Source organism: Oncorhynchus gorbuscha, linkage group LG16 (assembly GCF_021184085.1).
Source record: "Oncorhynchus gorbuscha isolate QuinsamMale2020 ecotype Even-year linkage group LG16, OgorEven_v1.0, whole genome shotgun sequence".
NCBI lineage: Eukaryota > Metazoa > Chordata > Actinopteri > Salmoniformes > Salmonidae > Oncorhynchus > Oncorhynchus gorbuscha.
This window is the reverse complement of record NC_060188.1, coordinates 66,149,208-66,173,062: the sequence shown is the minus strand read 5'-3', so window position 1 is coordinate 66,173,062 and position 23,855 is coordinate 66,149,208. Positions and strand designations below refer to the sequence as shown.

General features: G+C 42.4%; 1 protein-coding gene across 2 annotated transcripts in view; it reads left to right on the top strand.

Annotated features, from left to right (window-relative positions):
• Window positions 1-17,926, top strand: part of LOC123999980 (calmodulin regulator protein PCP4-like) — a 29,129-nt gene extending 11,203 nt beyond the window's left edge. Inside the window, exons 2-4 of one of the 2 annotated variants that reach the window (XM_046306042.1) lie at window positions 13,272-13,320; window positions 15,560-15,598; window positions 16,778-17,926. In XM_046306042.1, coding sequence (XP_046161998.1) covers window positions 13,272-13,320; window positions 15,560-15,598; window positions 16,778-16,914 — 225 coding nt within the window. In that variant the 3' untranslated portion in view covers window positions 16,915-17,926. The remainder of the gene's footprint in view (window positions 1-13,271; window positions 13,321-15,559; window positions 15,599-16,777) is intronic. The other variant, XM_046306043.1, reaches the window with a different exon arrangement.
• Window positions 17,927-23,855: the final 5,929 nt, after the last annotated feature.

Here is a 23,855-nt window from a genome sequence, read left to right as displayed (position 1 = left end):
CGGATGCCCCAAACAATCGGAAAGGAGAGAGAAAATGACTTTACTCCAGTACTCAGCAGTCCAATCCCTGTACCTTTTGCAGAATATCAGTCTGTCCCTGATGTTTTTCCTGGAGAGAAGTGGCTGCCCTTCTTGACAAAAGTCTTTACCTCACTGTGCGTGCAGATGCACTCACACATGCCTGCTGCCATTCCTGAGCAAGCTCTGTACTGGTGGTGCCCCAATCCTGCATCTGAGTCAACTTTAGGAGTTTCCTAGCGCTTGCTGGACTTTCCTGGGTGCCCCGAAGCCTTCTTCACAACAATTGAACCGCTCTCCTTGAAGTTCTTGATGATCTGATAAATGGTTGATTTAGGTGCAATCTTACTGACAGCAATATCCTTGCCTGTGAAGCCCTTTTTGTGCAAAGCAATGATGATGGCACGTGTTTCCTTGCAGGTAACCATGGGTGACAGAGGAATAACAATGATTCCAAGCACTACCCTCCTTTTAAAGCTTCCAGACGGTTATTCAAACTCAGTAAGCATGACAGAGTGATCTCCAGCCTGTGTTAACGAGAGAATCACTGACATGATGTCAGCTGGTCCTTTTGTGGCAGGGCTGAAATGCAGTGGAAATGTTTTTTGGGGGATTCAGTTCGTTTGAATGGCAAAGAGGGACTTTGCAATTGATTGCATTTCATCTGATAACTATTCATAACATTCAGGAGTATATGCAAATTGCCATCATACAAACTGAGGCAGCAGACCCATATCAGATAAAAAATAGAACATTATCATGTTTTGATCCTGGAGAAAAAGCACATGGCTAACAAGCTGGCTACAGCAGGTTTTACCATTTCACAATAGCCTGTAGTAAACAAAATACCTTTTTGGGTGGATTCTTGATGTTTTGGTTTACAGTTTGAACAGTCACTGAGATTATATTTGGTTATCAATGCAAAATACTCTACTTTGATGAATAGCCTTTATAGTTTTTAGATCAGCTATATCAATCAAGCGACAACATTGCCCCCACAGCTGCAGAAGGAATGATACAGCATGTCTCAATTTTCAGGTAGTAAAAATGTGTTTTGAATGCTGGAGCATTTACAAGAAGATGCTCCTTTTGGTATTAAAAATGACATTGCAACACTCCGAATCTTGCATCTGCGTAGAGCTTGTAGTAAGCTTTACACTGCAGACACATTTAAGCATGGAAGCAGTCCTGGGTTCAAATTGTATTTAAGATCTTTCAAATACTTTGATTGTTAGACTTAGCCTGCCAGGTATGCCAGATGGGACTAAAGTATGCACTTTTGGAACTATTCCATTTGTTCCATTGTGCCAGACCCATATATTTGGCAAACTCATTCAAGCACAGCTAAAGTATTGAAAGAAAACAAACTATTTGAACCCAGTTTTGCATGTCTCAGAGAGTCATAAAGGGAGGTTAGCATCTGAGCTCCAGTTTCTCATAACAGTCAGTCTCAGGACATTTGTTTTAGTCTCATTCAGCATTAATCTCAATAAAGTAACATGAATACGATGCATTTATAGCAACGCCTAAACATCTAATACCCCCCATTGTTTTTATGATGCTTTCGTAACACATTCCATGTGATGCCAAAGGATTACACTTACTGTATAATAACCAGCTACATATAGCCATGTGCTCGAGCTAGGATTGAGGCACAGGATTGACTGTATGGATCAACTTCTCATTATGATTACTCATCCTAATAGAAATACAGTGTAGTCAACAGCCGTCATGTTGTCTGGGCCTGTATTCATTAAACATCTCAGAGTAGGAGTGCTGATCCAGGATCAGGTCCATTCATTCGAATCTAAAAGACAAAACTGATACTACTGTAAATCAGCGCTCCTACTCTGAGACGCTTGTATATACAGATGTGCTGCTGAAAGATGTTGTGCACTTTGTTGGATGTGTGCTGAGAGAGAGAGAGGGCCCTGGAGTCTGTCTAATGCGTGTTCATGTTTTATGGGGAAACCATGCTGTTGTATCATTAGTTTTGCTCTGGTTATCCCAGCAGGGAGAAAAACTGCTATTTCCTGTCTGTCTGATAATGAGTACTGTAGTTCGTACAACACATACAGGTCAGTGAGGGAAGGAAGGTTCTGTTAACACATCATGGGCTGGCAGCCAGGGCAGATTGGATGTCAATGGAAGTACCCGACTTGGAATGAGTGACCCACTAGAAGCACAGCACTCACATGTCACTAGGTCCCTCTTCTTCTATAATTAGAGATTCATGTCTTGCTGGATTGTCTGTCTCTACATAAAGATTTTCCATCCTTCAATGTTTACCATGGCAACACATGGAATGATAATTACCTTTTATACAAAGACAGTAATACAGAATCTGAACTTTCCAGAAAGTATGGACGGAAAGAAAAACATTAAGAACTTACATTATACCCAGACAGTATCTGGAATTATGATGCTCATACCAAAGTCTGAAGCCTTGTTATTGTCATTGCAAAATTTCACTCTCCTTTGTTACATCAGTCAGTGTGCAGACTGAATGAACATAGGCAACATTCCCAGGTCTAAAGTGAAGAGCAGAGGCAGAATCTACTATTGACTCTATGCTGATATTAACAAACAGCTAAATGAAATGCCGGAGAGAATGAACTAAAGTTCAACAACTGTCACTTAACACTGTCACGAAGAGGAGGCCATCTCAAAATAGTCTCTCCCACGGTCACTCCTACCACCAAGGTCGTCCCCTAACTTTCCTTCTCTCAGGGGCACCGCTGACCTAGTCTGTATCTAATAATGACGATGTCAGCTTCAGATTCTGGATAGATGGATGAGTCAAGCCTGTGCGGCTCACTTGGTAGAGCATGGCACTTGCAACGCCAGTTCGGTTCTCAAGGGTGACCCGTGTGAAAATGTATTCACTCCCTTCTCTAAGTTGTTCTAGATAAGAATGTGTGCTGAATGACTTAAATATAAAGTTGAACGCCTTAACTGTGCCCTCCAACACCAGAGCATTAACGCATGAGAGGAAGACCTTTACCATTATACCATCCCATTCCAACATGGACATCCTCTATCCTCTAAACTTGGCTTCTGTGCGTCTGCTTAACGAGTAGGCATTCTAGCACTACCCTTCAAGGTAGATGGACACTTGACAGGATTCCAGCGATTATTAGGCTAAGTAATCATTTCTGTATGTGCATGCATTGAATTTTTCACATTTCCATCCAACGTTGCCAAGCCCGGAGCTTTTAAGCTGAATATCGGGCTACAAAACAGAATTATGGTTAAGCCAGAGTTATCTAATGTGTTGGCAGCTGAGCTGAGGAGATCCCTTTCCTCCCATAGAGCCTGGAATAATGACAAAGACCATCTCAGCTTAAAGCTCTGCCTTGAAAGCATTCATTTAAAGGAGACTCTTCTTGTGTCAGGTCTTTTTGATTAGGGAACATTGGCGTACCGGTATGCTAATGAGTTTCGACACCTGGTAATGTGTGAAGAAGGGGTTATTCTTAGGTTAATACAGTGAGGGTTCCATTGGTCAGTGGTGAAAATGGTTCATTTGAATAGTCCACATTCACTCCAATCAGCTGGCTTATTGCTTGTCTTGTCCAATTTCAGTGCTCATTTAATTTACCAGACAACAATACAAATCACAGTAGGGCCTGTACATAGATAAGCTTAGGAGAGCGCCCAATGCTTAGGTGGATACAATTTCAGCGTCCATGTATGGTACCAAATCACAATGGGTGCTTTGCAGCTGAAAAACCACTAAGCTTGAGTGCACATTTTTGGTAACAGTTCTGGTGGCTATGAACCATAGCTGTCATAGTCCAGTGTCTGAATCAGCCTGTCTCAGTAGCCGGCTCCATCCTACCTGAAACCTGCTTCTCTTCAGCTCCCACCTCCCTCCTATCCCTCTGAGCCGTGGTAGCCAGTCTTCCACACTGTCACTCCGGCTCCCGAGTCCCATCCCCTGCACACCCACCAACGATAGTGCTGCTGAGGACTGTTGGTTGGGGCTGAGTTGTCGACATTGTCATCTGTGTCCTAGTTTGCCTAGCGTCTCCTCTCCTCCTTGTTGAATAGTTAATAGACACTGACTGCAGTGTGGAGAACCTCTGGAGAGACCAAGCTGCCAGAAACACCCAAAATAGCCCCAGAAACGTCAGCGAGGAGACATTTATTTATTTGACTAATTCAACCCCCAAACTACCACACCACCCTTTCATCACATCATTGTGAGGGCGTGCTTTATTAAATAAATTATATCAATGGTTAAACATACATGTTTAACATCAAACAGGAAGTGATGCTCCGATCTAGGTTTAAACTACAGCAGAAATTTGACTCCATTTAGTCATGAGAGATGAGATGAATACATTAACTAACAGCAGGAAGAGAATGTCTCTATCTGCCTACTGATGATATTTAGCTTCACAACAACACATCGTTGTTAAGGTTACGTACTAGCTATGCCATAAAGGGAGCTCTATACCATATATCCAGACCATCAATGTGAGCTTGAGGCAATGAGGTTTGGCTCATATACAGTAACCCGGCTCCCATCTACCCCTAGTAAGGGGTTAAGGTGTACAGTGAGAGGAAGCAGTTTGGCGTGACTTTGGGTGGCTTTGCCAGGTAGACAGATAGGTTGAAGAGTCAAGCTGAAGGGCTGTGGAGTGCTGAGTGCAGACCTCTGGGTGGCACCTGGTTAAACGCACTGCGCTGTGGTGCGTGCCAAGCTCTGCATGCGAGTATAGGACCAGGTTGGGCTGGGCATGCCCTGGGGATGCACCGACTCACCCGTCAGCAATTTACCTCCTGTGGAAGGGACAGAGGATGGCAGGGTCTTATGCTTGCTTACGTCTTTTGTGTGTGTGTGTGTGTAAGAAGGAATCACAGCTCTGAGTTATCTACCAACACCTCCCTAAGCTCAGAGCTGTGTGCTCACTATAACTTATGACAAAACCAACCATGCTAGGAAAAACCAGCCTTATGTGCTGGTAACATAATCATCATTATCAATATCATCACCATCATCACCCTCATCCCATTAGTTAAGCTTCCTCTCCGGCTTTGACATATGGGACTGGGAGCATTGCGTGACAAGCAGCTCCTCAGTGCCTCAGTCCAAGCTGTGCCCATGATGCCTGTCTCAACCGGGAACTGACTGAACTGAACTAAATGAACACCATGGAATCGTTATCATTTACATTTACATTTAAGTCATTTAGCAGACGCTCTTATCCAGTTATCTTTGCAGTTCCTACAGTAACTGTGCCCACTCACAGTTTAACTGGACATATTACTGCCTGAGTCTTAGTGAAACACTATGTAATAGACTGAGTGGACCATGACTGCTGTTGTTGTTCCTCTTTCCCCAATATCCTACTCCTAATCAGTGGCATCTCTGGAAATGGCTGTGCTGTGCTGCTTGGTGGACCAACATGAGAATCTGTTTTAGTTTGTGCCTGTGTTAATGTTTGTGTATTTTATGCCTTTGCCTGAGTGCAGTGTTTAATGATGAACGGCAAGTTGGCGTGTTCAGTGAGAGTCTGACATAATGTTGTGACAGATGTCTCAATGTATCACCATGATGCTCCTGAATGACTGTCGGCACGACATGGTCGGGGAGAGTGACCAGCAACCACTGGCGTTCACCACAGACAGACCCAGCCACTGAGGTCAGGGGCCAACGCAATCTCTTAATCTCTCACCCAGACCCAGATATATGTGTGATAAATCGGTAGATATAGCGTTTTGGATATAAGCTCTTAAAATAAATGCTAAAAGAAAGATAAATAGGTACAGTTTTACATGTTTTACTGTATCTACATGTGAAGTTTTTGTGAACTTTTAGCCTCTAAAAAGTGGTGCCTGTTGCATAAGCATGAGCTTGGTATATGTGGTTCTAAAAGTGTATATATAAAAGAAACGTCCTCTCACTGTCAACTGTGTTTATTTTCAGCAAACTTAACATGTGTAAATAGTTGTATGAACATAACAAGATTCAACAACTGAGACATAAACTGAACAAGTTCCACAGACATTTGACTTACAGAAATAGAATAACGTGTCCAAAAACAAAGGGTGGTCAAAATCAAAAGTAACAGTCAGTATCTGGTGTGGCCACCAGCTGCAGATTTTCCAGTTCTTGCTGTGAGATGTTACCCCACTCTTCCACCAAGGCACCTGCAAGTTCCCGGACATTTCTGGGGGGAATGGCCCTAGCCTTCACTGTCCGATCCAAAAGGTCCCAAATGTGCTTAATGGGATTGAGATCCGGGCTCTTCGCTGGCCATGGCAGAACACTGACATTCCTGTCCTGCAGGAAATCACGCACAGACCGAGCAGTATGGCTGGTGGCATTGTCATGCTGGAGGGTCAAGTCAGGATGAGCCTGCAGGAAGGGTGCCACATGAGGGAGGAGGATGTCTTCCCTGTAACGCACAGCGTTGAGATTGCCTGCAATGACAACAAGCTCAGTCCGATGATGCTGTGACACACCGCCCCAAACCATGACGGACCCTCCACCTCCAAATCGATCCCGCTCCAGAGTATAGGCTTCGGTGATAAATCAAATGCGACCATCACCCCTATTGAGACAAAACTGCGACTCGTCAGAGAAGGGCACTTTTTGCCAGTCCTGTCTGGTCCAGCAGCGGTGGGTTTGTGCCCATAGGCGACATCGTTGCCGGTGATGTCTGGTGAAGACCTGCCTTACAACAGGCCTACAAGCCCTCAGTCCAGCCTCTCTCAGCCTGTTGCAGACAGTCTGAGCAGTGATGGAGGGATTGCGCATTCTTGGTGTAACTCGGGCAGCTGTTGTTGCCATCATGTACCTGTCCCTCAGGTGTACTGTTCGGATGTACCGATCCTGTGCAGGTGTTGTTACACGTGGTCTGCCACTGCCAGGACGATCAGCTGTCCGTCCTGTCTCCCTGTAGCGCTGTTTTAGATGTCTCACAGTACGGACATTGAACTGTATTGCCCTGGCCACATCTGCAGTCCTCATGCCTCCTTGCAGCATGCCTAAGGCACATTCACGCAGATGAGCAGGGAACCTGGGCATCTTTCTTTTGGTGTTTTTCAGAGTCAGTAGAAAGCCTCTTTAGTGTCCTAAGGTTTCATAACTGTGACCTTAATTGCCTACCGTCTGTAAGCTGTTAGTGTCTTAACGACTGTTCCACAGGTGCATGTTCACTACTTGTTTATGGTTCAGCATGGGAAACAGTGTTTAAACTCTTTACAATGAAGATCTGGGAAGTTATTTGGGTTATCTTTGAAAGACAGTGTCCTGAAAAAGGAACATTTTGAGTGTGTGTGTGAAAAATTGGTGATTATAGCTTTTTGGAAATAAACTCTTCAAATAAATGTGGGTTCCTTCGTGTGTGTGTAAAATATTACTGTTGTCATATTTTGAATTCGTAGCTTTTAGATGTGTATGAAAATGTGTGTTCTTTTTTGCTAAGCGCTATAGCAGGGGGTGGCAGGTAGACTCACGGTTAGAGTGTTGGTACAGTAACCAAAAGGTTGCTGGTTTGAATACCCAAGGTGGAAGAAAATATGTTGATGTGCTTTTGAGCAAGTCACTTAACCCTAATTTCATCCAGAGGTGCTGTACTACTAGACCCTGTAAAATAACATATTTCACTGAATATCCAGTGTATGTGACAATAAAACCTTTTTTTTGTAACGGCGTTCGTCTGTTGAAGGAAGAGAGTCGGACCGAAATGCAGCGTGTTTGTTACTCATGATCTTTAATGAAAGAAAACGCGGTACATGAAATGACTGATACTAAATACAAGAACAACAGTACGGAACGTGAAACTAATTACAGCCTATCTGGTGACCACAACACAGAGACAGGAACAATCACCCACGAAATACAAAGCGAAACTATGGCTCCCTAAATACGGTTCCCAATCAGAGACAACGAGGATCACCTGACTCTGATTGAGAATCGCCTCAGGCAGCCAAGCCTATACAACACCCCTAATCAGCCGCGATCCCAAATACTACAAACCCCTATACGAAAAACAACATATAAACCCATGTCACACCCTGGCCTACCCAAACATATAACAAAACACAAAATACAATGACCAAGGCGTGACATTTTTCTGTGTGTGCAAAGAAAACATGATTAAATGTCTCTCTGAAATGAAACCAAGTTTTTAAATAAATACATGTCTGTCGTTGAACAACCCCAGGCCATGATTAGAAAAAGCACCGATCTTTTTCATAATTTCTTTAAACAATTAAAGCTCATTTACCAACATTTCTGAAATTTGAGTGTGCAAAGGTTAGGTTGTGTAAAAGCTTTGTTAATCTGTCTCTCATTGCTGTGTTCCTATGTTTTTCACCACAGCACCATTCATTCATTACTCTGATGGAAGATCATCCGGTCATTACTCTTTGTGTGTCCTAGGCTCTCTTGTGTCAGGAACACATCTATCAGTAAAGATGAAATGAGGTGGAGACAAGGTCATTCTTCATGATAGGACTGTGGGTTAATGAAATTAAGCCCAGTAGAGGAGAGGAGGAGAGCAGAGGAGAGGAGAGCAGATAGGGGAGGAAAGGAGAGGAGTAGAGGCTCAGATGTATTGGGACGAGGTGTGATGGAACCGAGGCATGCCAGCGTGTAACAGACACACACTGGCGCACACACATACCCACGCACACGTTCACACGCAACTAAATATAAAGATTTGTACATACCCTCACACATCTGAGTTTCAGGTTTTATTTAGGTCTGGCATGAGTTGGACACACAAACTCACCCACACACACACACACACACACACACACACACACACACACACACACACACACACACACACACACACACACACACACACACACACACACACACACACACACACACACACACACACACACACACACACACACACACACACACACACACACACACACACACACACACACACACACACACACACACACACTCTTTCTCACTCGCGGGCCACACCAAACAAGTATTCCAACATTGGGAGCCATCTGTTTTGGCATCTCTCAGTGGCCAACCTAATGTAGTGTTTTCCATGGCTGCTGTGTAAGCTGCGCTGTCCATGGGCCCAACCAGGCTGAACTGTGCTGAGCTGAAGCAGGACACATTGTAGTGCAGACCTCCTGGACTGAAGCCTGCCAGGAGACAGTACACATTACCCACATCTCTAGTTTGTGATATTAGTTACACAAACAGAAATGAAGTGGAGGGTACACTCATATAAACACACTTAGCTCTAAATCTGTGGTTACAATCTACCTCTCATATGCAGACTCTTTCCTATCAGTAACATACACTGCGTTCTACACTGAGTATAGCAAACATTACGAACACCCCCCCTTTTTGCCCTCAAAACAGCCTCAATTTGTCCGGGCATGGACTCTATAGGGTGTCGAAAGCGTTCCACAGGGATGCTGGCCCATGTTGACTCCAATGATTCCCACATTTTGTGTCAAGATGGCTGGATGTCCTTTGGGTGGTGGGCCGTTCTTGATACACACGGTAAACTTTTGAGTGTGAAAAACACAGTAGTGTTGCAGTTCTTTACACAAACCAGTGCACCTGGCACATACTACCATAACCCATCTAAAGGCACTTAAAGCCTTTGTCTTGCCCATTCACCCTCTGAATGGCACACATACACAATCCATTTCTCAATTGTATCAAGGCTTAAAAATCCTTCTTAAACCTGTCTCCATACCTTTATCTATACCAGTGGTCGCCAACCTTTTCTGAGTCGAGATCACTTTCGCGGTCAAAAGCAAGCCGGCATCTACCACTCAGATTTATTTTTAAACATGGCTTAAATGTTTTTAACCTAATAAAAACAGTTCTGTAGGAATGAGGTTTGTGCAGTATGCCTATTACATTATCACAGCACATGCCTGGCCTGCCAATATTGTTCTTCTCAGACCATATTATATTACAAAATTCGAGCTTTGATAACAAAATAGATCAGTTGGTGTATCACTTGCGAGGCACGGCTGAGCATAAATTGAAATACAACAGTTTTCAGCTGTGCTAACATAATTGCATAAAGGGTTTTCTAATGATCGATTAGCCGTTTAAATGATAATCTTGGATTAGCTAACACAATGTGCCATTGGAACACAGGAGTGATGGTTGCTGATAATTGTCCTCTGTACGTCTATGTACTGTAGATATTCAATAAAAAATCTGCTGTTTCCAGCTACAAAAGTAATTTCCAACATTACACTATTTCTGAGCAATTTGATGTTATTTTAATAGACAAAAAAAAACGTTTTTCTTTCAAAAACATGGGGATTTTCAGGAAGTGGAAGAGAGTTAGAGAGCATTTGTGTGAGTGTGTATGTGCGTGTGTGTGTGGATGCTGAGGTCTTCCAGAGACAGGGTTGCAGGTGCGTGACAAATCTACTGGTCTCTCCTCCATGCCAAACTGGCAGTGCACATTGTGTCCTCATTCATTCATTCAGACACATATTAATTCAAGCCTTCTTTCATGAGACAAAATGCTAATAACTCTGTTTGTGCAGATCGTGTCAATGTCTCCATGTATTGTGGTGGGACTCTTGCCAGTCACAAATTATGGGTATTTGTGGGTATTTTTTTAATCTTGGCTATAAAATGCAAAAAATGTTTTTTTGCATTAGTTTCACCCAAAAAGACAAGTAAGGCAGTTCACATCTCCCCAAACCCTGAAGCATCGACATCATTCACCAAATATTCATGATCCACTGCTTTATCTCCTCTTTTATGGAAGATGCTTTCTGCTTCCACGGCAAGTTCAGTTTGTATCCACATGCTTCTCTATTGGTGGACTAATGATGCCAACCCACAGAGTTACAACAGCAAAAGAGCCTAACGGACCACGTATGTCATGCTAATCTAGATCCTCAAATGTTACTCCTCTGCATGCTTGAGAGAGAGAGAGATAGGCAGAGGGCGTGTGAGGATGTTAATTGTTGTGCCCGCTCAAACCTCTACAGTATTCTAGTAAAGTGGCTCAGATAGGGACTGTGCTCCATGTGTAACCCTATTAAATAACAGACTGTTACAGCTTCATCACTTCATCTGACACTCAGCACAGACAACGGCCCACACTTTGTTGCGCCTAATGAAATGTTCAGTGTGGAAAGCCGCCACACCACACTGAGCATGTGACCCATAATTATGTATAATATAGAATACATAATGTTTTGAATGGCTTGTTGATGATGTTGCTGGCAGGACTTTGGCAATGGCTGCTAAACTTGCATGAGCGAGTGCGGGAACGATAAGCATCAAGGAGCCAAGCAGAAGTGAGAGTAGAGAGGGAACGTGAGAATCAGGCAGCCGTGACAAGCGTCTCATTTGGAATTCACTCATGGTTTCTAAAGCCTCATGCAAATGTATAATTTTTTTGGGGCACATTTTATTAGGCGCTGTAAAACAAAGATATAGCTCAAAGAGGGCGAGATAAAAGACTCATTGGAGAGAAAAAAAGAGCAAAGAGGAGTAATGTGGAAAATGTGCCAGTGTGTTCAGAGTAATCTTCCTGAACGTTATGACCAGCCTGGTTATGTAAGCTCTAACCATAGCCAGGCAGAGAGGAGGATCACAGGGTGGGGGAGAGGGAGGAGGAGGAAGAGAAGTGAGAGAGGGAGGAGTGTGTAGAGACTGGGGGTGCGTTCACAGAGCTGATGCGACCCTAAATCAGGGATTTTCCTCAAACTGATGAAGACTAGGAGAAACCATCCTTCATGTTTATGGTTTTCATCACAGCTGTTCCCTTTCACATCTGTTGGCCGTTGCTGCGTGTCATTAAAGAGAAAACAGACATTAAACAATTACAGGGTCCCTAATGACAACGATCAACAACACAAAGATTAGAGCAGATTAGATAGCGATTACTGTTTCTTCATTGACCTCTGTAACCACTCTATGTGCTGAGCTTCTCTACTGTATCACAGCAGCACCAGTGGAAAAGCAATAAAGGTATCCTCTCCTTTCCAGTTGGGAAATACCAACTCATAATGTCAACTTTTGAGCTTGTGTGTGTGTGTGTGTGTGTGTGTGTGTGTGTGTGTGTGTGTGTGTGTGTGTGTGTGTGTGTGTGTGTGTGTGTGTGTGTGTGTGTGTGTGTGTGTGTGTGTGTGTGTGTGTGTGTGTGTGTGTGTGTGTGTGTGTGTGTGTGTGTGTGTGTGTTGTTTCACTGTAGTTGCCTGTATTACAGTATCTTGCATGGCAGTCTTTGGAGGTGTTGTCCTATAGGATGTCTTGTCTGTTGTGTTGTTTGTATACCTGTTCAGTGGATCCCTATGTTCCTACCAAGTGTTGCCTATGGTACTCTTTGACAGTGTTTCCCTACATAGAGGATAGACTGCCATGTGTAGTGTCTTGTGTGGCACTGCGCTGGAGTGCTGGTCTGGGCTGTAGAAGTTCATTTCATGGTTCTAATGTGGCCTGATATGGAGGAGTGTTATATTCCTTTGAACTTGGATTAGCTTCCCATCCCTCCTCTCTCTCTCTCTCTCTCTCTCTCTCTCTCTCTCTCTCTCTCTCTCTCTCTCTCTCTCTCTCTCTCTCTCTCTCTCTCTCTTTCTTTCTTTCTTTCTCTTTCTCTCTCTCTCTTTCTTTCTCTTTCTCTCTGGGTCCGGAGCCATGGCCCCTGTCTGCTCAGGCATTGTTTGTTGAGAGGTGCAGGGAGAGAGGAAGAGAGAAGAAGAAGGTGGGGGAGAGGAAAAGAAAGGTAGAGATGGAGTGAGGGGGAGAGAAAATGAGATGGAGAGAGTAAGGGAGGGTGTTAGTAACCTCTGGTGAACCCCAGTATCAACCTCACCCCATGTGACAGAGTATAACACAGACAGATGTGACCTAACAAGGATGCCATCCCATCACCTCAGTGAATCCTTGGGAGTTTTTCCACACTAACAGTGAGACAGATGGCAAAGCTTTGAAATTAGTTCCCCTTCCTTCCCCTTCTATAGGAGAACTGATGATACTGAGGACACTACCATTTTTTGTTGTTGTGATTTCCCTCCTCAGCCGCCTACCTGGCATCAAAGCTCATCTGCTGTGTTTCAATTCATTGAAAGCACTGTATTGATAACTCAGGTAGGGATGTGATGTGCAGGATGGGGAGTGTGTGCTTCCTCCACGGAGCAGAAGTCTCAGCAGAAGCTCACACATGTACGCATGGATGTACACAATTGCCCACAATTACCTCTAAGTTATTCCCCATATGTAAAGTATTGAATATTGGAATATTGATCCCTCGCTATCTCTTCCTTTGCAGAGACAAGGATCTGGAGCCATGAGTGGAAACAGCAAACCTGCTGGACAAGGTGTGTACAGGATTTATACAGGAGAAATATGACAAAATACACAACATGCATCACATAGGCCTGCTGTAACTAACTAATATCCTGCTTTTAAAAATCATCTTGTCAAATTCCGAAAACGCCATCCATGTTGGTTCATGTGACCACATTGCTTGAGAGTCAAAGAACACATTGAGTGAGAGTCATAGAACACATTGAGTGAGAGTCATAGAACACATTGAGTGAGAGTCATAGAACACATTGAGTGAGAGTCATAGAACACATTGAGTGAGAGTCATAGAACACATTGAGTGAGAGTCAAAGAACACATTGAGTGAGAGTCATAGAACACATTGAGTGAGAGTCAAAGAACACATTGAGTGAGAGTCATAGAACACATTGAGTGAGAGTCATAGAACACATTGAGTGAGAGTCAAAGAACACATTGAGTGAGAGTCATAGAACACATTGAGTGAGAGTCATAGAACACATTGAGTGAGAGTCATAGAACACATTGAGTGAGAGTCAAAGAACACATTGAGTGAGAGTCATAGAACACATTGAGTGAGAGTCATAGAACACATTGAGTGAGAGTCATAGAACACATTGAGTGAGAGTCATAGAACACATTGAGTGAGAGTCATAGAAAACATTGAGTGAGAGTCATAGAACACATTGAGTGAGAGTCCACAGTCTCTGTGTTTTTTTATGAAATAAAATATGCCATTATAGAAATAAAGGAAATCTACCTTGGGTACATTCATGCCTGAAATTCACAGAAAGACCTACTTTCCAAGCTGGGGCATGGTATTGTTGTCATGATAATGACATTCAAATCCTCAGAGTTAGAGACGTCAAACTTAGGCTTGCAATACTTTGGAGGATCCTTTGATATCTATGAATAACATTAAGTGTAGAATTCAGTCATTCAGGTAAAGTGAATGTGACTACAGGATAAATTTAATTAAAAGTCCTACTTCAAATAGATTCTTGATCAAATAATTGATTATTCCCCAAGATTATTCCCTGACTTTGGTATTTGATAGTCATATTGTACACTAGAAGGTAAAACCTCCTACTTCCTGTAGTCTATATAATTCGACAGAGCCAATAATTGAGCCAATAAGTTTTTAAACAATACACAATATAATCAACTGATGTAACATATACTATGTCCTTCCCCCCATCCCTGGAATCTCATCCTAAGACACAATGAAGCCGGCAGGTTAATGACAGCCAATCACTTTTAAAAGGGTTCATTTGGCCATTCTGCACATGAAATTGATCCTTCCTTCAACATAACAGGGTGGCCGTGAGCCTCCTCTCCACCCTTCTGGAGCCACTGATGACGGTATAAAGAGTAAGACCTGGTGTTCATATGGATTTTAGTCTCAACTGGTTGGACGATGAGTTGCATTGTTATACAGTTTAATACAAAGGTAAAAGCCACACAAATACCATACTCCTGTCAATTGAATTTGATTGGTTTTATTGCCTAAGTTTAAGTTGATAGAATACATGTACCATAGGAACCTATAATAATGTAAAGACTGACAATGGCATCCCATGCCTGCTCTAGTAACATGAGTGAATGATCTATTACCACAATCTCACATTCAGTCCTATAGTTTTTAAGACTGACTCTATTCAGTATTATGTTGACTATGTTTTATTCTAGACAAATTTGGTGAACTATATACTTGGTAGTGGGGATTACATGTAGTTTGGATTCCAGCTATTGTAATACACCTCCATATGCTACTGAGTGCTCTCACCTAGATGTTCTGAGACTATACCTTCATCAATCATTGTCCCAGTGTCCCTGAGCAGCATACATCAGCTCCAACATGACCTTTTACCATCTCCCCCAGAAATGAAGACATCATCAATTTGGGAGAATTTAGATATTCACACATGCACCTCCTCAAGTCTCAATTCATGGTTTAGGAGGACTGTGACCTTGTTGTGAAGTGTGCAATATGTATCAGAGGAGGGGGGGGGGCACTCAGTCTGTTAACGAAGAACACAAGATATGTACATGAGAAACATCCCTTTCCTCCAGAAACTATATTTAAAAAACAACGCACCCACACTGGCAATAGCCACTGACTTCAATCAATTTAGATGGGTTAGGCCCACAGGGAAATGGGATGTCCCCACACTGTTCCATTACACAAGGAAATATAGCATGGAGAGTAATTGTATGGGCTCTGCAATCATGAAATGTACATTCCTCTCCATTGAAAACATTTTGTCTTCAAAGGATGCCACAGTCGTGAAGAAAATCCATCTAAACCTAAACGTATGTTGTTCATTTTGCTGTATGTGTGCACATTTTATATGTTATTACACTCTTAGAAGAAAGGGTTCCGAAAGGGTTCTTCGGTTGTCCCCATAGGGGTACCCTTTTTGGTTCCAGGTAAAATCCTCTGTGGAAAGGGTTCCACATGGAACCCCAAAAGGTTCTACCTGGAACCAAAAATGGTACTTCAAAGGGTTCTCCAATGGGGACAGCCAAAGAACCCTTTTAGGTTCTAGATAGCACCTTTTCTTTCTAAGAGTGTGCATTCACAACTATGTACAATGTAAAATGCATATGGCATTTGTGACATCTTGTAAAGGAATGGATCTTTCAGTATTCAATCCACATATTAGATGCATGTGGATGGAGACTGACGTATACTATCGCATCCCAATGCTGTTGGGATGAGACCTAGTAATTGAACCTGCATCACAGAAATTGCACCCAGTATTGCTTTTTTGGTCATTCACAGTCACTTCACGCATCCAATTCTGTATGTTCACTCCTCATATTTAATCAACCAAGGCTTAATATTCACAGAATGTTCCCTCTTTGGTATCTAGCATGGGCACTGATCTGAACTCATTTAGTCTTTGCTGGCATTTTGGCTGTGATTATTTATGTATTAGGAAACGTTTAACCTTACATTTGTAAGTAAATATAACATAAATATATTCTGATGTATTAATGTACATGTCTTTTGTCTTCTAGATTAAAGGGGGGAATGTATGAGTAATGAAAGGGGAGTTAGAAAATGAAATCCTCCTGGATGAAGAGAGGACATGACAGCATGTATATGTATGGGAGATTAGAAAGGCTTGCCTTGCTTCATATTTCACATTTTATCCCCTGATTTAAAGTCTTTGAAGTTGTAAAGCCGCCTACCCTCTGTATACGCTCAAAACGGCTGCTTCTTGAAACATAATCTATTGAATTGAATTCAAATTAAACACATTTCTATGAACTTTGGAACATTCTATACCTATTAACAAAGGTTTTTCAGTCAATTCATGAATTGAAAACGGTCAATTTTTTAGGTGACCTTTTCCATTCATGATGGAGGGATGAAATAGAGTGACCCCAACTGTGGTAGAGTCACATACAGTAAGATTCCCCAGTTTTTCTATGCTGTCTCACTCTCTCTACCAGTCTCTCACTGTCTTTATTGCCTCACTACAGATGACTCTAAGGCTGCTCCTGAGGAGGACTTTGCGGACATCGACATGAAGGCTCCGGAGACGGAGAAGGCTGCTGTGGCCATCCAATCACAGTTCCGGAAGTTCCAGAGCAAGAAGAAGCAGGAAGTAAAGTCCTAGAGTGGGCAGGACAGAGCCGGGCAGCTCTGTCTCCCATAGGCCGGGACTGCACCAGTTGGGGGTTTGGTCTTGCATGTCAATCAAACCACACCGTTATGGACTCAACTGAGGGGGAGTTAAGGGGAAGAGGGAAGGCTAGAGGGAGGGGTCAGGGTTCAAGGATCAAGGGGTCACTGATCTCTTTGAAATGATTATATGTAACTTATTAATTGATTGATGTGTCCATAAATGATGGTTAAGTTCTGGATAAATCTTGATCTTTCCTATGATTTTGCTATTTTCGTTTTTTAATGATACTGTAATACTACTAGGCTCTATATTTTCCAGTTGCTGTAGCAGTCCAAACCCTTAGTAGTCCTCTCATGTCTCTCATGTCGTGTACGCTGCAATATACCCATTTGAACAATAAAACGCTGCTTGATAAGTAGGTTTCCTCGTAAAGCAATTAAGAAACTGGAACCAGGGTTCTATCACCCTCAGGCGGAACATGTAGCCAAATGTATTGTGAAGATTGATCGTCAGATTCTGCATTCTTTTCAACTGTGGCATCATAAATCTAAAGATTCTTTCCCCTAGTATGTCTGTTATTAAGGGTGTTTCCCTCTCGTTGTGGGGAGTGTTTCCAGACATTCCAGCTTGTCTTGTTTGATCCCTCCCAGTTATCGCAGCGCCCAGTGGCTGATGCATTTAGAATTTAATCAATGGCTACAATTTGCTTTCCAATGTCTCCGGTGTCTCAACTTGCCAACTAAATCTGGGGCTTGTTCCGATATTTACATGAGAGTTGTGGATTTCCTTCCTTCTCTTCAACTTCAACGTCAATGGAAAGTGTTTTTATTTTGTTTGTATGACTTTGTTTCGACATTAATTGTTTTTTAATGGGTGTTTCTATTGAATCCCCATTGTTTCCTTTTGTTGTTCAAACCCAAATGAGTGGAATATACTGTACAATACCATCAATCTTCAGTAGAGACACGTTCAAAGAATACTTAATAAATATCCAAGAGGTAAACATTGAGTCAGAAGTTATTTTGTTAACATTGTGTTTGTTTATGGTCCCCACTAGCCCATGTGCCTGTCATCAATGTCTATTTTCTTATTTATTTAATAAATCATTTTGACAGTGACGAACATAAAATCAATAAATCAAACACCAGTGCCGAACATGGCAAGCCTGAAAACAACATGCCAGCATGATTCAAACTAGTCATGAAGCAGCAGCGATCCCCACCGACACAATACACATCCAGGTCTGAGCAGATTGTGCCGCACATGCCGTCAATGTCCGTGTTTGCCCTGCAAATGGCCCTGCAAATGGCCCTGCCCGCTTCCACCTGAAAAAAATCACATTTCCTCCATGACTATTCCTTCACAATATTACTGCCACACAACACACCCAGGAGCTGGATTCAATCCGTATCGCAGAAGCATCGGGGGAATTCCACGTTACAGCTTGAAATTCAAAGACAATGTTCCATGACACAGATTGAATCCAGCCCCCACCCTGTACACAGCCCCATTAAACTATTCCTCTCCAAACCAAACACCAAATCAACACAAGGGCCCAAAATTATTTTCTTAGGGCTAGATTCTGTCAGATCTGCTCTAGCCAACAACCGCATTAGAGCTCTCAAATCCACAAGCGGCTCTCGGCATTCTACCTAAAGCGGACATTGCCATTGGCTGCACGGAGACGCATTAAGAGAAATCCCTTACGGCCTTGTTTACAAGCTTGAACACTTGAATGTGAGATGTTATCTATACCTCAGTTAGGCTGATAGAAATTATCATTATTTTGTTGAATGATTTTCAATTTGAGGTTGATTATTTCTATATAGCATACACTCTCTCTTTCTGAAATTCTATCGTGAGTGAGGTGGGTGTGGCTTCATGACAACGATCACAGAAGTAGCTGTTCACCGATTTGAAAGCTCCAACACAGTAACACCTCTGACACCGCCAACTCAGACCCACTGGTTAACGCTTAATCCGATTGAATCTAGGCCTTACTTTGACAATACTAAATCCATTTTATTTGTAAAATGTCATAATTCATATTTATCCATTTCATCACTAGGGAGGTTGAACAGGCTCTGAAAGCTAATACTGCTGATATCTTGGAGCTACAATATAATAAACTCCAGAATGTGTCTTAAGCACTTGAAACTATCTTTACTGTTTTTCCGTGTACCCCGTGAAGTTATCTTTTTTTAGATGGCAATCCTTTAAAATGCGGTGTTGAAAGATTATAATCAGCACTATGGATTGTCTTAGGAGTAATGTCATGAATAAACCATAAAAGGCAACATTGTAGTTCATGCATGAGTAGTAGTACATTCCTATTGAGGAGTAGGACAAATGACCTGAGATCATTGGATCATCAGGGGACCTGATGAAAAGCTATGTGGGGACACTGTGCTTTGTAGCTGGCTGTTTGGATATCTTTCTTTTGTTTTTTGTCATGAGTTTACCTAAACTGGATTGAGACCTGAAATAAGTGTCAACATTCAGGGAAAAGTGAAGAATTGTATTCTAACTGTAGGACGTCCAAATAGGGTTTTCAATATAAACAGGCATGATATTTTTTTAAATTAAAAAGCTTATCCATGCTCTAATATTAGATAGCAACACAGAAAAGCTAAATAAGCTGGTTAGATAAACATGTTCAAAATGCAGTAATCCTTCTCACCCCCCCCCTTTAAGATTTAGATGCACTATTGTAAAGTGACTGTTCCACTGGATGTCATAAGGTGAATGCACCAATTTGTAAGTCGCTCTGGATAAGAGCGTCTGCTAAATGACTTAAATGTAAATGTAAATGTCTTGCCTATTGCTTTGAGTTGTGTGTTTGCAATATCAACAGTCCCAGTAGCATCTTATAATTTTAATTCATTTAAAATCCTCATCACATGTTCACCTACGCCTTGCTTTGGCTTCATTTACAAACCTTTAGCTAGCTCAAGCAGAACGTACAACCAAAGACACTGGTAACCTTTCATCTGTGGTGGGACTGTTAGCTAGCAAGCTACTAACCAGCAAGCCCACAAAAACACACTGTGTTGTGAATGGATGCCATAGCATAAATTATACTTTGCACTATTTGCAGAAGAATGAAGACATTCAACAGTGGTTGCTGCTTTTCATTTTGGGTGGATAGGCTGCACCGAAAATTACTATTATGTCACACGTGTGCGTGCAACTGGGGAGAACATTCGATGGGTCTTTCCAGGATGCTAATCCTGAAGACAAATGCTGTACCATTACGGACAGTGGTCAGTGGATCTTGCAAGCACTGACCTAAATGTAAGTATCATGAGTCTGACAAGGGAGCCAACATGATAGTTCGTTGGTGATGTGGACACCAAGGAACTTGAAACACTTGACCCGCTCCACTACAGGCCTATCTATGTTACTGGGGGCCTGTTCGGCCCGCCTTTTCCTGTAGTCCACGATCAGCTCCTTTGTCTTGCTCACATTGAGGGAGAGGTTGTTGTCCTGGCACCACACTGCCAGGGTTCTGACCTCCTCCCTATAGGCTGTCTCTTTGTTGTCGGTGATCAGGCCTACCACTGCTGTGTCGTCAGCAAACTTAATGATGGTGTTGGAGTTGTGTTTGGCCACGCAGTCGTGAGTGAACAGGGAGTACAGGAGGGGACTAAGTACACACCCCTGAGGGGTCCCAGTGTTGAGGATCAGCGTGCCAGATGTGATGTTAATCTTACCACCTGGGGGGGGGCATCAGGAAGTCCAGGATCCAGTTGCAGAGGGAGGTGTTTAGTTCCAGGGTCCTTAGCTTAGTGATGAGCTTCGTGGACACTATGGTGTTGAACGCTGAGCTGTAGTCAATGAACAGCATTCTCACATAGATGTTCCTTTTGTCCAGGTGGGAAAGGGCAGGGTGGAGTGCTATTGAGATGACGTCTTCTGTGGCTCTGTTGGGGCAATATGCGAATTGGAGTGGGTCTAGGGTATTTGCGATGATGCTGTTGGTCTGAGCCATGACCAGCATTTCAAAGCACTTCATGGCTACCAACATGAGTGCTATGGGTGGTAATCATTTAGGCAGGTTACCTTCGCTTCATTGGGCACAGGGACTATGGTGGTTTGCTTGAAACATGTAGGTATTACTGACTCAGTCAGGGAGAGGTTGAAAATGTCAGTGAAGACACTTGAGGTTGGTCCACGCATGCTTTGAATACATGTCCTGGTAATCCACCTGGCCCCGCGACTTTGTGAATGTTGACCTGTTTAAAGATCTTGCTCACATCGGCTACCGAGAGTGTTATCACCGAATCATCCAGAACAGCTCTTGCTTCAGTTTTATTTGCCTCGAAGTGAGCATAAAAAGCCTTTTAGCTCGTCTGGTAGGCTCGCGTCGCTGGGCAGCTCGTGTCTGGGTTTCCCTTTGTAGTCCATAATAGTTTTCAAGCCCTGCCACATCCGACGAGTGTCAGAGCCTGTGTAGTAGGACTCCCCAGTTTTTAAGCCTGTATTTAATCCTGTATCCTGTATCCTCCAATCTTAATCCTGTATTGACGCTTTGCTTGTTTGATGGTTCGTCTGAGGGCATAGCGGGATTTCTTTTAAATCAATGTTATTAATTTCAAATCTGCATCAATTGAGCATTTCAGGCACACAAAAAATTGAAATACAAACATTGAAAAGTTTCACAAAAACGTGCACAACCAAATATTGCATCACTTGCGGTAGTTTTTGGAAACATAAGGAACGTATCTTTCATATCAGTGACAAATAATAATAACAAATAAATAAGGTTAAATTACTACACACATTTATGGGGTTAGAACTGCAACACGGCCATTTCTCCATGTTGCAGTGCTTGTTTACGGAAGACAAAGGGAAGACATCATTGGCTATCTAGCATGCTCCAAACACCTATGTGTAAGCGTAACTGAGTAGGAAGTGAAGTTTGTCAACTGGAGGCAGACACAGGTGTTGATCTGTACAAAACTGCTACAGTAAGTGTATCTTTTTGAAAGATTCTTTCTCTCTGATATGAAAGATACAGCCAGGTCTTTCAAGATTGACTTCAAAATTGGACGTCTATCCATGTCCTGAGGAAGTCAGGAAATGAAGTCATGGGCATAAACTCATGACTCTGGATCAGAAGGTTCTGTTTTTATCCCAGTTATTGACATTGGTTTTTTATTCTTGTTTGAGCTCTTACATTAACCCTATCCCAAACCTTAACCCCATTCTTAACCATTCAGAATGAGTGCCTAGAATGAGCAACTTCAAAATTTGACTTTTGGAGAACGTGGATGAACGTCTAACTGCACTGAGACTGAACTTGTTGGAAAGATAAGGGGAATATCAGCGTCTTTCGGAAAACCATTTGAAAGCGATGATTATTGACTTTTCTAAACGTTAACCTGTTGCGATGAGCAATCCCGTATCCGGGATCCTATTTATAGCCTCAAGCTCATTAGCTCATTAAAATATTATTTGTGTAGGAGAAATCGCTCCGTTTTGTTCATCACGTTTGGCTACGAAAAAAACCTGTATCCAGGAGTGTAATTATAGCCGCAAGCTCATTAGCATAACGCAACGTTAACTATTCATGAAAATCGCAAATGAAATGAAATAAATATATTAGCTCTCAAGCTTAGCCTTTTGTTAACAACTCTGTCATCTCAGATTTTCAAAATATGCTTTTGAACCATAGCTAAACAAGCATTTGTGTAAGAGTATTGATAGCTAGCATAGCAGTAAGCCTAGCATTCAGCATGTAACATTTTCACAAAAACAAGAAAAGCATTCAAATAAAATCATTTACCTTTGAAGAACTTCAGATGTTTTCAATGAGGAGACTCTCAGTTAGATAGCAAATGTTCAGTTTTTCCAAAAATATTATTTGTGGAGGACAAATCGCTCCGTTTTGTTCATCACGTTTGGGTAAGAAAAACCCCCCAAAATCAAGTCATTACAACGCAAACTTTTTTCCAAATTACCTCCATAATATCGACAAAAACATGGCAAACGTTGTTTAGAATCAATCCTCAAGGTGTTTTTCACATATCTATCAATGATAAATCATTCGTGGCAGTTGACTTTCTCCTCTGAAGAAAATGGAAACGCGCATGGAGCTGGAGATTATGCAATAATTTCGACGGAGGACACCGGGTGGACACCTGGTAAATGTAGTCTCTTATGGTCAATCTTCCAATGACATGCCTACAAATATGTCACAATGCTGCAGACACCTTGGGGAAACGACAGAAATTGCAGGCTCATTCCTGGCGCATTCACAGCCATATAAGGAGACATTGGAACACAGCGCATTCAAAATCTGGACCATTTCCTGTATGAAATTTCATCTTGGTTTCGCCTGTAGCATTAGTTCTGGGGCACTCACAGATAATATCTTTGCAGTTTTGGAAACGTCAGAGTTTTTCCTTTCCAAAGCTGTCAATTACATGCATAGTCGAGCATCTTTTCGTGACAAAATATCTTGTTTAAAACGGGAACGTTTTTTAACCAAAAATTAAAAGAGCGCCCCCTATTTCGAAGAAGTTAAAGTACGTACAATTGAAGTCAATTGAAATCTGTCCTTTAGTCTGATGAGTCCAAATTTGAGATTTTTGGTTCCAACCACTTTGTCTTTGTGAGACGCAGAGTAGGTGAATGGATGATCTCCGCATGTGTGGTTCCAACCGTGAAGCGTGGAGGAGGAGGTGTGATGGTGTGGGGGTGCTTTGCTGGTGACACTGTCAGGCACTCTTAACCAGCATGGCTACGACAGCATTCTGCAACGATACACCATCCCATTGCGCTTAATGGGACTATCATTTGTTTTTCAACAGAACAATGACTCCAGGCTGTGTAAGGACTATTTGACCTAGAAGGAAAGTGATGGAATGCTGCTTCAGATGATCTGACTTTTTTTGCTAAAAATATTGCTTTGTCTTTATGGGGTATTG